This window comes from Triturus cristatus, chromosome 2_1, assembly GCF_964204655.1.
Source record: "Triturus cristatus chromosome 2_1, aTriCri1.1, whole genome shotgun sequence".
NCBI classification, from domain to species: domain Eukaryota; kingdom Metazoa; phylum Chordata; class Amphibia; order Caudata; family Salamandridae; genus Triturus; species Triturus cristatus.
In genome coordinates, this window is record NC_140581.1 from 985872842 (window position 1) to 985885549 (window position 12708).

Sequence of the window (12708 nt, forward strand, 5' to 3'; positions counted from 1 at the left end):
GCTCATATTAAGGTTTATCCCACTGTATGCAAAACCAAAAGAATGAAAAACGTTTGGGGGAGAACAAGGAGTGAATACTTTTAATGACTGGAGAACAAAGTGTCAGATTCCACCCAGAAAAACTGTTGCTGGATAAAGAAATCAGATGATAAGAAATTGAATAATACACAGAGCACAGTCATGATGCGCAAATGATTTCAGCATCAGCAAAAACTCTTAAGTTCTTGGGAATTTAGAAATAGCAATTAAACACTTTCATTTCACAGAGTTTCCACTTGGGGGTGTACTAAATAATAATTTTCCAAGGGTGCCTTAGCAAATTTCAGCATTTTGTTATTTCATGAACTGCTTAATTTTTCTGCATCTTCTCAAGCTCATTGCTCCATTAGGTCAATCTACAGGATTAGTTTAGGAAAACGTCAACCTTCCACAAAACCTATTTATACAGACTTTTGCACCAACAATTACATTTAAAAAACTAAGCAAATTTCCTGAAGCACAAGTTACTTTTCTTCACTAATGCACTTTCTAGTGAATTCTCCAACCATAGATTCAACCCCACGGAATTCTCTCCAGGTATCACACTGTATCCGGAAAACTTTCTCTATAGCAAAGCTCCAGTATGCTGCTCTGCACTGACTCTAATATAGACCCGAATGTGACTGAGCACAGCCGCATTTAAGTGCCACACGCATGCTGATCTCAGTTTCTTGTCTTTTCCCTTTCTGCGCCCTCAGATGCGGAGCATCAATAACTGTTGGCACCAGTATGCTAAATACTGACTTGGGACATTATAGATGTTAAAAAAGGCCACTCCAAAGAACAGGTAGGTGGAAGGGAGGACAGTGAGGAATATGAAATTAGAAAGAGTACCCACCAGAAAGAGATTACACAAGGTAAGTAACTTGTTCCTCTGATACTTAGAACTGCAGATTCCTTACTTTAGAATAGATACCAAAGCAGTACCATTCCAGGTGGAGGATCTGTGAAGTGGACTCAGACCAAAAAGTCTTGCAGGACGGGGTGGACGAAATATCCTTCCCATTGGATCAGACTATGAAGGTAGTAATGATTCCTGAATGGACTCGGACATTGCTGCCTAGCAGATATCAAGGACAGGCTCCCAGCAAGCCAACGCAGTGGTAGCAACCTTAGGCCTGATGAAATGGTCTCGCAGACCTTCCGGAGGCTGCTTCCTAGCCAGTGCATAGCAGACTTTAATGCAGAGGACTATTGACAATGAAAGTTATTTTCTACCCAGCTACCCTTCTTTTGGTTCAGAGAACCCCACAAAACGGTGGTGGTCCACTCACTGGTGCTTGGTATGATTGATTTAAAAGCTTAAACCTCTTAAGGGTTCAACAATGGAGCCTTTCCTCTTTCAAGGGTGAGGAGAAGGAAAGAAAGCTGGTTGAGTAGTAGAATTCCCACAGAGGAAGGGAGTCCTAAGTTTTGGTAACAAGGTCGCCAGACTCCTCAGCACCAAATTTCTGGGAAGAAGGTGTAGGGCGGTTGCTAGAAGTTCACCCACACAACTAGCAGACGTAATTGCAATGAGGAGGACAGTCTTTAAAGTCAGGGGATGCAGCGAGCAGCTATGCACCTGTTTGAAGGGGATAAACATGAGAAGCATCAAGATCAAAACAAGTTAAGATCCTACTGTGGCACCACAAATGGTTTGGGAGGGAAAATGTGTGTCAAAAATGTAATAAATCTCATAAGAACAGGTGATTTAAAAAAGGAGGGTTGGCCCAGCAAACATAGAAAGGCCGAATTAGCCAACAAAAATAACCTTTGCTAGTTCCCACTGCAAGGCCTCGCTGGGTCAAAGATAAAGCAAACAAAAGGACAACTTACTGCTTTGCCTGTAAAGGGTCAATCTTGCGAATGCCACACCAGGCAGCACATTTGTCACAGCACTCTACATAATGGATTTCATGAAAGGTTGCTTGTCAGCAAGGATGACATCCATTACTTCAGGAGGCATATCAAAAGCAATCAATTACCACAGCTCATTCTCCACATATGTAGGTGTAGATTGCACAGATTCGGTGGAGGACCTTTTGATGATGAGAAAGGAGGTAGTTGCAAGGTTGTAGCCTGGTAGGAGGACAGATACTCATGCTCAGAAGGTTCAGGTACCACACTCTTCTGGTCCAGTCACTCCTGATCCTTTTCAGAACCCTGGGCAGGAGATTCAGGGTAAGTAAAGAGGCATACAGGAATCCTATGTTCCATGACATCCAGAATACATCTCCTAATGAGGAGTGTTATTGCATAAATGCCAAAAAGCAAAATTCAACACTGCATATTCAACGGTGGATAGTTCAAACCAGTGCTCCCTGCACTGTTGGAAGACACCCTCCAACACCTGAAAATGTAGATAACACCCATGAGCTGCCAGATGATGCCTGCTCAGTTTGTCCGCATTGGCATTCAGGGACCCTGCTAGGTGGTTTCCGATCAAGAAAATACCCTGGGCTTCCAACCACCTCCAGAAGTGCCTCTTGGTACAAGACTCACGACCTCATGGTGGTAGAGTGGTCCATGAGAACCTACACCAGCTTCCCCTTGATGGACAGCAGGGAGGCTTTCAGAGTCAGATAAATGGCCCGCAACTCCAGCAGAATGATATGGAACCAGCACTTAAGTGGAAGCCAAAGTCTCCTGATCTTCATCTCTCCCAGATGACCTTCACATCCCAGCAGGGAAGGAAGACGGGCCAGTAGCTGGACCAATTATACAAGAGCAGCCACTACTTCACATCTCAAGCCATCTCCTCCAAGACCTGGAATGACATCAGCCTTGGTGCTGCAACCACTGGAACCTCAAATTCCATTCCAAAGCATGTATGTGCAATCTGGCATAGCTTATGAGCAGAATGCAGGAGGCTAAGGAGTCTCAGAACTGCTCTCACTGTGATCCAGGACCGAGCATGAAACATCAGGATCATAGTCTGAAAGTCCTGGACTCGTAACAGAAGGAAAGCTTTGGACTCCATTGTCCAGGAGTGCCCCATGAAAGGACGCCAGGTGGGACTTTCACTCATTGATAGTGGACCCCAACAATGTAAGAAGGTTAGCCATCGTCCAGAGAAGGTGCAACACTGACTGTAGATGCACACCTTCAACAGACAGTCATCAAGGTACAGCAATACGGGTATCCCCGACCTCAGAAGATGGGTAGCGACCACCACACTCACTTTTGTGAACAGACAAGGGGTGCTGGTGAGGCCGAAGTGGAGGACGGCATACAGAAAATGCCCCATGCCTACTTTGAACCCCCAATAAAGTCTGTGCCTGCCAGACCCACATATGTGGCCTTGAAAGGTTTGTGGTGCCTACTACATAGGTCTGGATGGCTGTCTCGGTCTATAACTTAGACCTTTTTAAACTTTCTAAAATGAATGCAGAAAAGGTTTACAAGGTTTAACAATCCCTAAGAGTTTACCACAGCTCTACTGCTCTTAAAGGGGTCCAAAGCAGGTTCTGACTCCTCACCAAAAAGGGGGGACCCATCAAAGGGCATAACCAAGATGGAGGCCTGTACATTCCTGGAGAAGCCTGTGGAAATGCATCCATGTTTGTCTACGAAGTACAACAATAGCACCGACTACTCTCCCCCGGCAATCCATAGTATCTAGAACTGTGCAGATAACATTTTTGGCTGCATCTTCTCCATCATACATCATCTGGGCTTAACAGGACCGAAGGTCTTCTGGGATTGCCGCAAGATCTAGCTTGCTAAGCCCACAGGGAATGAGTGTATAACAAACCGGCAAGAAAACAGCATATGCAGATCTTGATGCTAGACTGGCAGAAGATAACATGCACAAAAGCCATAATACTGTCTCGGTTGGGTTGCTTGGTGAGAAAATCCAGGTCACCAGGAGCTGGTCAGTGACTTCTGGCCATCTACCTAGTCACAGGCAGACAGGGGCAAGGCTTCCACCAATTGGCCATTAAAGTATCAGGGAGGGCATTGTTAAAAGGAAGCAAGGGCTCAGAAGTAAATTGGCCAAGGGTGTAAAATCTATACCAGATTATTTGATTTGGTCTCAACTGAAGGTAGCTGCAATTGCAGTGTCTCAACTGGTCTCCAGACCTTCAACGAGTCAAGCTATGTCTCCGGCGAGGTGTCATAATCCTGGCATTCTGTAAATCAATATATCAGACATCATCAGCATAATGAGGGGACAAGCCATCTCCATCATTATCATGCCATCACCATCCTCACCATTGTGGTGTGCCCTTTCATGGGATCACAGACAGAACCAAATAGATAATGGAGCATCTGCTGGTACATGTGATGTGCCAGAGTCAAGTTGCATGACAACTGGTTGCACTTTTGTGATCTCAGAGCATGACATCTGTTGGGCTTGAGCCGATGTCGGTTTTGCCTCCAACATTGGCATTAGCACCAGATCCTCTTCTGATCCTGGTAGTGTTGGTACCAGCACTGTTGTAGAAGGGACCAGCATGGATCAGGGGCTGGAAAAGAATATGTACCAGTATTGGTATGAGCCCGGTAACAGGTCCAAATGGGACATACAGTACCGGGGATGGGCCCGGCGACCTTATCCTGACTACAGACCCCTCAATTTCCATGGGGCCTGAAGGCATGCCAGAGGAAGTAAAAAATGTAATAAAAATTTGCAGCAAGGCTTCCTTAAAAGCCTCAATCTGCTGCGGGTTAGAGGACAGTCCAGAAAATTTGGGGCATATCTGACCAGCTGAGGAATCTGTTTTGTGGCAAGAGAACTTGAAGGGGTGCGACTAACACTTTGATGCCCCAACGCCTTGTCTTTGGCAGGGTGGGGGTAGTGTCCTGCTTCACTTTATTATGCGTGCACATGGACTAAAACTTACAGGATGACTTCGAGAGCGAAGTTGAATGATTGCAGGAACAGCCTCCCATCTGGGACTGAGTCAGTCCCCGCAACTTCGATCAAGAGCTAGACTTATGTGTAGGCAGTCACAAGGAGATGAAGGACGGAGCGCTGAAACTTTTCAAACACTCATCCCCAGTCACAGATCTGGATGAATCCATCATCGTTCTTTAGCTCACTTCGCCACCACAGTTAAGACACCGCTATATGCAAATCTGTCTTGACCCTGTGCCTCATGGGAACAGTCCAGCCCGAACTGCCAAGCCATGTCTTCCCTGGACCGGAAACAAGCATCCTGGGACCGGTTTTGGGCTAACAGCCCTCATCAGCCAGGCTAGCTTGAATATCCAGTGGCAAAGTGAGCAAGGGGCCCACGTCTGGGCATACCCTGCCACGTGAGGGCGCAGGCAGTAACTTCTTTTTCTTTTCAATGGCATTCAACTTTGCCTCTCAATTTCAGATCACATTTGGGTGCATGATGACACATCAATTTAGGCTCATAGAGCGAGCCCAGACACCAAAGGCACACCTCCTATGGGTCTGTAACTTATCATCTGCTTCCTACCGCACAGCTTGGCTTAAAACACGCAGTTCCGGGTGGGGACATAGTTCCCTAGCACACTGGTGAAATTGTTTTAGAAGTAGTTAGAAAAACCAGCAAGATTGACAGCGGTGCTCTGGATCTACATTGGAGAATGCGGAAAGAAAGAAACTTGTCTCAGCCCCCCAGCCATTCAGGAGCACTGCTATGGAGAACATTTTCCAAATCCAGTCTGGTGCCTGTAGAGTATTCTAGGGTGAGGAATCTGTGGTTAGAAGTATCCACCATAAAATGAAGTTCCACAAAAACATGAACAGCATAAAATCGGAGTGAAGAGAACCATTTGTTCAACTAAACAGATTTCAATGTATTCAACAGGAAGAATCACTACATTAAAGCTGGTTCATTTGGACCCTCATGGAGACCATTACACTGTTCCTAGCTGCACCACCGTACATGTTAGAAGAAAATTTCAGAAGCACTATAAACAATACTCACGAAGCATTCTGCGGCATCATCCATTAATCCAAGCTGAAACCTGTGTTCATCCTTAAAGCTCTCGGCCAGGGCGTTTCTCATGATATCTGATGGGAGGGCTTTCTCCTGGCTATGTTGAAACTCTGCAAAAATAGACTAAAAGAAAGAAATATATCCTAAGTTAATGTAAAAACTTTTACAAAAAATTAATCAACAGTAATTGAAAAACGTGCATTTTATACACTAATAAACTCCATCCTTCCCCATCACAAAAATGAGCTTATTAATTTGCCCAACATATGATCTCAGTGCACCAGGGCGATCAGCATTCATATCTAACAGGTTTAACAGAATACCCATAAGACTACGCACATCACTCCTGTGTGGGCAGCTACATGTTGCCACCCCTCTCTCCCAGACGACTCTAGGTACAGGATATGCAACAGAAAAGAACACTAAGGGAACTCTCTCCGCACCACATAACACCCCCACCCCTCACAAAACTAACCCAATCAACAATATAGGCAAGATGAACCATTCCAGAATACATTTCAACATAGATTCCTCCTAATAAGTAATATCATTTTTGGACTCTCATTTTCAGCAAATGATCAAATCAGTAAATACAATGTAGCACTTATCGGAAGCATACTTTTTTTTTTTTTTTTAAACAGGTAGTATCCCACAGCGTCTCTTCAAGAGGCAAGGAGATGAAACAGGGAGAGAGGTAACAACACCAAGAAACGAAAACTGAGCAAACAGGCCACAAGCCAAGAACAGTAGTAGGCATATAGGATTAAAAAGTCAATGAGATAGTAGGGAAAAGATACAGTGGCGCCTACAGTTTGAACCAGTTTTAAACATTTATTTGTCTACGACAATACTCGCATTATAATAAAAATACTATAAAAATGTTAGCGGTACAATGAAAGCATAACCTATATGCAGCATAGTACAATTGTTATTTTTGTCTCCACAAATATCAAGAGTTTGCTTTCTGAATCTGGGAAAATGTTTCTTGCAGCGTTTTGCTTTTGGAAACTAAACTCGTATCCAACAAAAATGTAGGGCTTGAAGAAAGATACTATGTTATGTTAATATAACTAACTATGGAGCACAAATCACCTCTGAAGAGATATCCCAGCACTAACAATAAGCACACGCAAAACAAAAGTGCAGAGATTTTAAAATAAAACAGTTTTAAGTAGTGTCCTGAATGTAACATAATCAGGACAGGTGCGAATATGATAGGGCAAGACATTTCAATGACACAGGGCAAGTAAGAAAAAAAACTGCAACCAAATCTTGTCAAACAAACACGAGGAATGATCAGCTTTATCCTTGTACAATTACCTGACTGGACAATAGTAGTTACATTTCTAGTGTAGATAACTAGGACTGTTGCCCACTAATGACTTATGAGAGAGCCAACAGATTTTAAAGATTGTGTTTTTTCTTAATAGGTAGTCATGCAAGGCTTTCAGCAAAGGTTTGGACACGGAACCGGAAGGGAGATTACACACAAGTCACATGGCAGTATTTTGGACCAGTTGCAATTTAGACATCAAGGTCTCACTTGCTGATGCAAGTAGAGCATTGCTATAGTCTAATTTGCTAATAATCAGAGACTGAACAAGGGTTTTCCTGAGAGAGTGGAAGATAGGAAAAAGCTTTCTTCAGCAGACGCATCATGTTGAAAGACTTATCGCTTAGTGGCTACAGCCTGGTCTTTCATAGACAAAGACTGGTCTATTTTAAAGTCGAGATTCTTAACAACCTGTTGGGTATAGGAGCTAGGTCTAATTCTGTAGGCCACCATTATGAGGTCCAAAGTTGCTGTGCCTTCCCAAACAGCATGATCTCTGTTTTCTTAGGATTTAATTGCAGACAGTTTGCTGCCATCCAGTGTGCAATTGCTTTCATGCAGTTTGAAAACTGGTCTTTGACCGTGTCCAGGTCCTCCCCAAAAGAAATGATTAGCTGAGTATCATCAGCCTATGATATAATTTCAAATCCCACGATTCTAGCGATGGTTCTTATGCGCTGAACTGCTATACTTAAGCGGTAAGAGGAAGTGGGATGTTAAAGAAGGAAAATGTGTAAAAAAAAAATTGTTTTTTAAAAATTCCCTACCTAGATCCTCCATGATACAGGCTATAAGATTAGAAACTGGTATGGTCTCATGGGAGAAAATGGCAATCATGGCACTAATTCTGGCAACGCTTGAGTTGTGACGAGGGGCAAAAAGTATCCTTTTGGTGTAAATGTGAGATCCTACAGAGAAATGAAGTGGGCAAAGGGGGTTAGAGAAACAGGGACTATGGCGTGTAGGGTTTTGAGGGCTGATGTAAGCCAGCAGAGCTTTCATCAGACTATAAGTAAGACGGAACTTAGGACAGCAGGGAAAGAAATATCATGGGACACGGATAGGCAATACTTGGAAGGAAAACGATCTGTATGCTTTATGTTGAAACCTTGGCAAAACGGCAAACAATTCCTGTACATGGATTTTCTTCCCAATCGCTGGTTAATTATTAAATATGAGGATTGGGATCAATCCATGGTACGAGAATGATAGGGTTAAGAGGGCTATGATTGACCCAGAAGGGATGTGCACCTGCAATATAGGGACAAAATGCAATATTTCGCACATTTTATTGGACTGTCTAAATGTTCTTGATGCACGAAAATTGTGGCTATGTTCAATTTTTCTAAAATACGAGGTTAGGAATCGGGAACAGGCAGTAGATCTTTTATCAGATATGCACGCATTAGATGTAGCATGTGCAATAGGGAAGTTTATGTTTGCATTAAAACAATTTCTTAAAAATGTGTAGAGTAGACGTTTTAGCACCAGTATGGATTTGATGGAATAATACACCAGTTTTTATGAATGATATTGGGAATCTGAACAATTGTTAGATAGATTGCATTTCTTTTAGATGGATATTTAATATATTTGAAGTCTTTTATTGGTTTGATAAAGTTTTTTACTTGAGCTGATTTTTAAACCGATGACCGTAATGTTTGTATGTTCACCCTTGTTTAAAGACCAACGGTCTAAATAAACAGTCTTTTTTATTTGGTAGCTAGAGGTGCCACATAGATGTTAAACAGCGAGGGGCATAAGCAAGAGCCCTGATGTACCACCCCTTATCAATCAACATAGTGCAAGACTTGAAAGTGCACAGCGAGATAGTCAGATCTATTTCCTAAAGAATCCTGAAACCACTGGAGAGCCGTACCAAAAATGCCAATCTCATGCAGCCTTTGAATCTGCCTAGTGTGGGACACGGTATCAAAGTCTGCATATTATTCTAGCAGCACCAACATTGATGGAATGCCTTTATCCAGGGAGAATCTTATGGAATCAGTCACTGCAACCAAGGCAGTCTCAGTGCGATAGGAGGATCTGAAACCAGATTAAGATAGATTCCAAATCTGATTTTCCTCAAGATAGGTTGACAGTTGGGTATTTATTAAACCTTCCTGTGACTTGGTCAAGAGCAACAAGATAGGACGATAATTTGCTAGATTATTAGGGTTAACATTGGCCTTCTTTTGTATAGGTACAATTTAAGCTGATTTCCAAGCAAGGGGAATCTTCTTCGTGTCACAGGATAGATTAAACAATACCCAGATAGCAGGTGCAATCTGGTAGGAGAGTAGAGCTAAAATCTAAAGAGGACATGGATCCAGAGGAGAGCTAGATTAGGATTTTTCCAAGGTCTTTTGGATCTGCTCACTGGAAAACGGTGCAAGCTTTTTCATGCTACAACTACAGTTTAAAGGAGGAGCATCATAGGTGTGTGCCTCAACAGACCGGTCAATTTTGCCATTAAAGAAATCCACTAAGGAACTGCATATGTCTTGCAAGTCTGTGATAGTCTGGGAACAGTCTGAAGAACTAACAAAGTCATTGATGACTTTAAACAATTCCTTAGAGTATTTGTCCGCTTGCTCAATTTGAATAATATGGGATTTGCCTGCCAATTTTATATTTCGGTGGTATGACGACAGCGTCAGTTAATATGCATCTTTATCTTTATGGTTTTTCTGTCCTTCTCTACCTTCTTTCCAACTTTTTACAGAAGGACTTCTACTGTCTCAGCTCCTTAGAATACCAGGGTGTTCGGGGTCGTGCCAGAGGTTTAGACCCAGTTTTTAAAGGTGCAATGCTTCCAAATGACACATTTAAGGGGCTTATTGAATTGTGCTAAAGATGTGCCAATATTTAGGTCCGGGAGAGCATAGAATACTCATAGTCTTTAGAAAAAGAACCACGGGTTACCGACCACCATTGTCTAGAAGTTCCCTGGTCATCAAATTTAAGTTTAACAGTCCCATCAGTTTTCAGGATCTGGCACCACATCAGACAATAATCCATCCACTTGAGAGGTAAAGGGGGCTCACAAAACAAAGCATTATAATTAGTAAAGATTAAATGAAAACTATGGCCTGCGGAGTGGGTGGGGCCTTTTATTTCCAAATGAAGTCACAGCAAGCCCAGGTCGGTGATAAGTCGAGCAACCTCAGGGTTAGAAGAGGCTTCACCATGGTTATTGAACTCGCTTAGCAAAAGGACAGTTTTTGCAGCCAGTATATGAGTGGCAATGTATTCAGTCAAGCAATTGTTAAACACTTTCTTTGGACCCAGAGGGCGATACACAGTTGCTCCTTTCTAGTGATCTCTAGAAGGGAACTTGAATTGGAAGATACCAAGTTCAGCCCAATCAGCTACTAGGTGTCAGGCCACGTACTGGGGTACAACACACTCCTCATTAACATATGCACCCAACACGGACAGCCAGGAATTTGATCACAATTTGCAGGCCCAGATCGACTTGGCTGAAGCCGACTGCGACTGCATGGGGGGGGGGGGGGGAAGACTTTAATCTACTACCCGATCCTAACCACAACAGTACTTCAGATAACCGTGATGCCAAACCGCAAGCTCGGCTGGCATTGGTAGAATTACGCACCAAACACAACCTGATTGATGTCTGGCGCCAACGGCACCCCTCTCAATCTGCCTACACATACCACTCTGCACAGAATAATACTTGAACTCGCCTGGACTATTGGCTCCTAACCCCCAACATTAGTCCATGGACTGACTCTATACAGCATCTCCTGCAAACTTTATCAGACCATTACCCAGTGCCCCTAAAGCTCCGCATACCAAGGGTGGGTGGGATGGAGAGACAGTGGAGGTTCCCCGGACTGGCACTCCAAGCCAAGAAGTTCCAGACAGAATGCGCACAGCTATAGTGCAGGCGCTACTATCACCAGGTGGAGCCGGCGACTCGGCTCCCCGGCAGCACAGCCCAGCTGAGTGCCTGGCCCATTGGCCCTGCATGCTCCGAAGACGGCGGCCTCCACACCAAGGCGCAGCACACAATAAGCGGAGGCAGCAACGCGGCGACAGGAGCGCCCTACCACACACAAGTAAGGCAGCGGCGCATGGTGGGGGCGGAACACAGCTCATCTGCATCTCTCCCTGGCTTTGGGTCCCCGCCTGCACCGGACGTGGGCCACGACAGGCGCGGCGCCCCGGCCTGCAGAGACTCTGGCTCGAACTCTGCGACATAGGCTGGTGCCGCCGCACCGCTGGGAGCCGCGGCTGGGTTGCCAGCCTGAATTACAACAAGAGGCCGGTAGTCCATCGCTCCAGGACTAACTGCCCTGCGCTACCCCTGCCCCCCACACGGCCATCAACGAACTGCTCCGGCCGACACATGGGCTCTGATACCCACCTGATCCTCCTGCGGCAGTAGGCCTGTGAGGGCCTGGCGTGCCAGTGTTTCCGCCCGTTGGCCCCCCCACCCCCAAGACACCTCCCACCCTAGATCTGCACAGCCCCCTACATAATCAATAGGGCCCGTACAAACAAACAAACCTTGAACCTCTGGCAGCAACTCCAGGCGGCCCCTGCACTGCAACTTCCAGTCTGGTGTTTCCCCTGTTGCTTATGTCATTGGTACGGGCGGGTTGAACACTGACAACTGAACGACCCCTGAACTGAAGCACACCCACGATAGGTAAAGCAGAAGCCAAGCAACCTAAGCTCACCTTTCCAGGCCGGGGGACAAGTAGAGGCGGCGAAATGCCCACGGACGCCGGTGAACAATCGACACAGACGGACATACCTGAAACGTAAAATGATAGCCTTCGTGCCATACTGCTTGAAGTCAAATCTAGCCTAAAGTCAATCGACTCCAAGATTGACCACCTGTCTTCATGCCTTGACCAAGTCAAGCAGCAAGTCGACAAACAGGAAGCCCGTATCACACAACTCGAAGCCAGGGCCTCGGAGGCAGACGACACTGGTGCGGAAAACTGGCAGTGTCTCCTCATGATGGATAGGTCCTCTAAATCATCCGTGCCAAGAATGAAGATCTCGAATCGCGCTCCCGCATGCATGACATACACATTATTGGCGTTCCGGAATCTACCGCAAAAGGAAAAATGGAGGACTACCTCGAATCCCTACTACGCGATCTCTTTGGTCCTGCTTTGTCCGAGCACTTCATCATAGAAAGGGCGCACAGAGCCCTTGGCCCGCAGCATCCACCTGGGGCTCATTCAAGACCCATAATAGCCCGCCTGTTAAATTACCGAGATTCCATCCTCCGAAAGGCCAGACACGAGGGAAACGTTTGGTCACTCTACCCTGACTTCACTCTATCCGTTCAAGTGGCCCGCGGGGACTTTCTCCCCACCAAGCGTATACTTCAACAGCTGCACGTCACATATACACTAATGTATCCGGCGAAGCTCCGTATCGACACGGGCGATAAGC

The 12708-nt window shown here is 45.1% G+C and overlaps 1 protein-coding gene across 1 annotated transcript in view; it reads right to left on the reverse strand.

The window, feature by feature from the left end:
* Positions 1–12708, reverse strand: part of USP53 (ubiquitin specific peptidase 53) — a 260171-nt gene that overhangs the window by 169762 nt on the left and 77701 nt on the right. The window contains exon 3 of the mRNA XM_085634305.1: positions 5928–6062. Coding sequence (XP_085490431.1) covers positions 5928–6062 — 135 coding nt within the window. The remainder of the gene's footprint in view (positions 1–5927; positions 6063–12708) is intronic.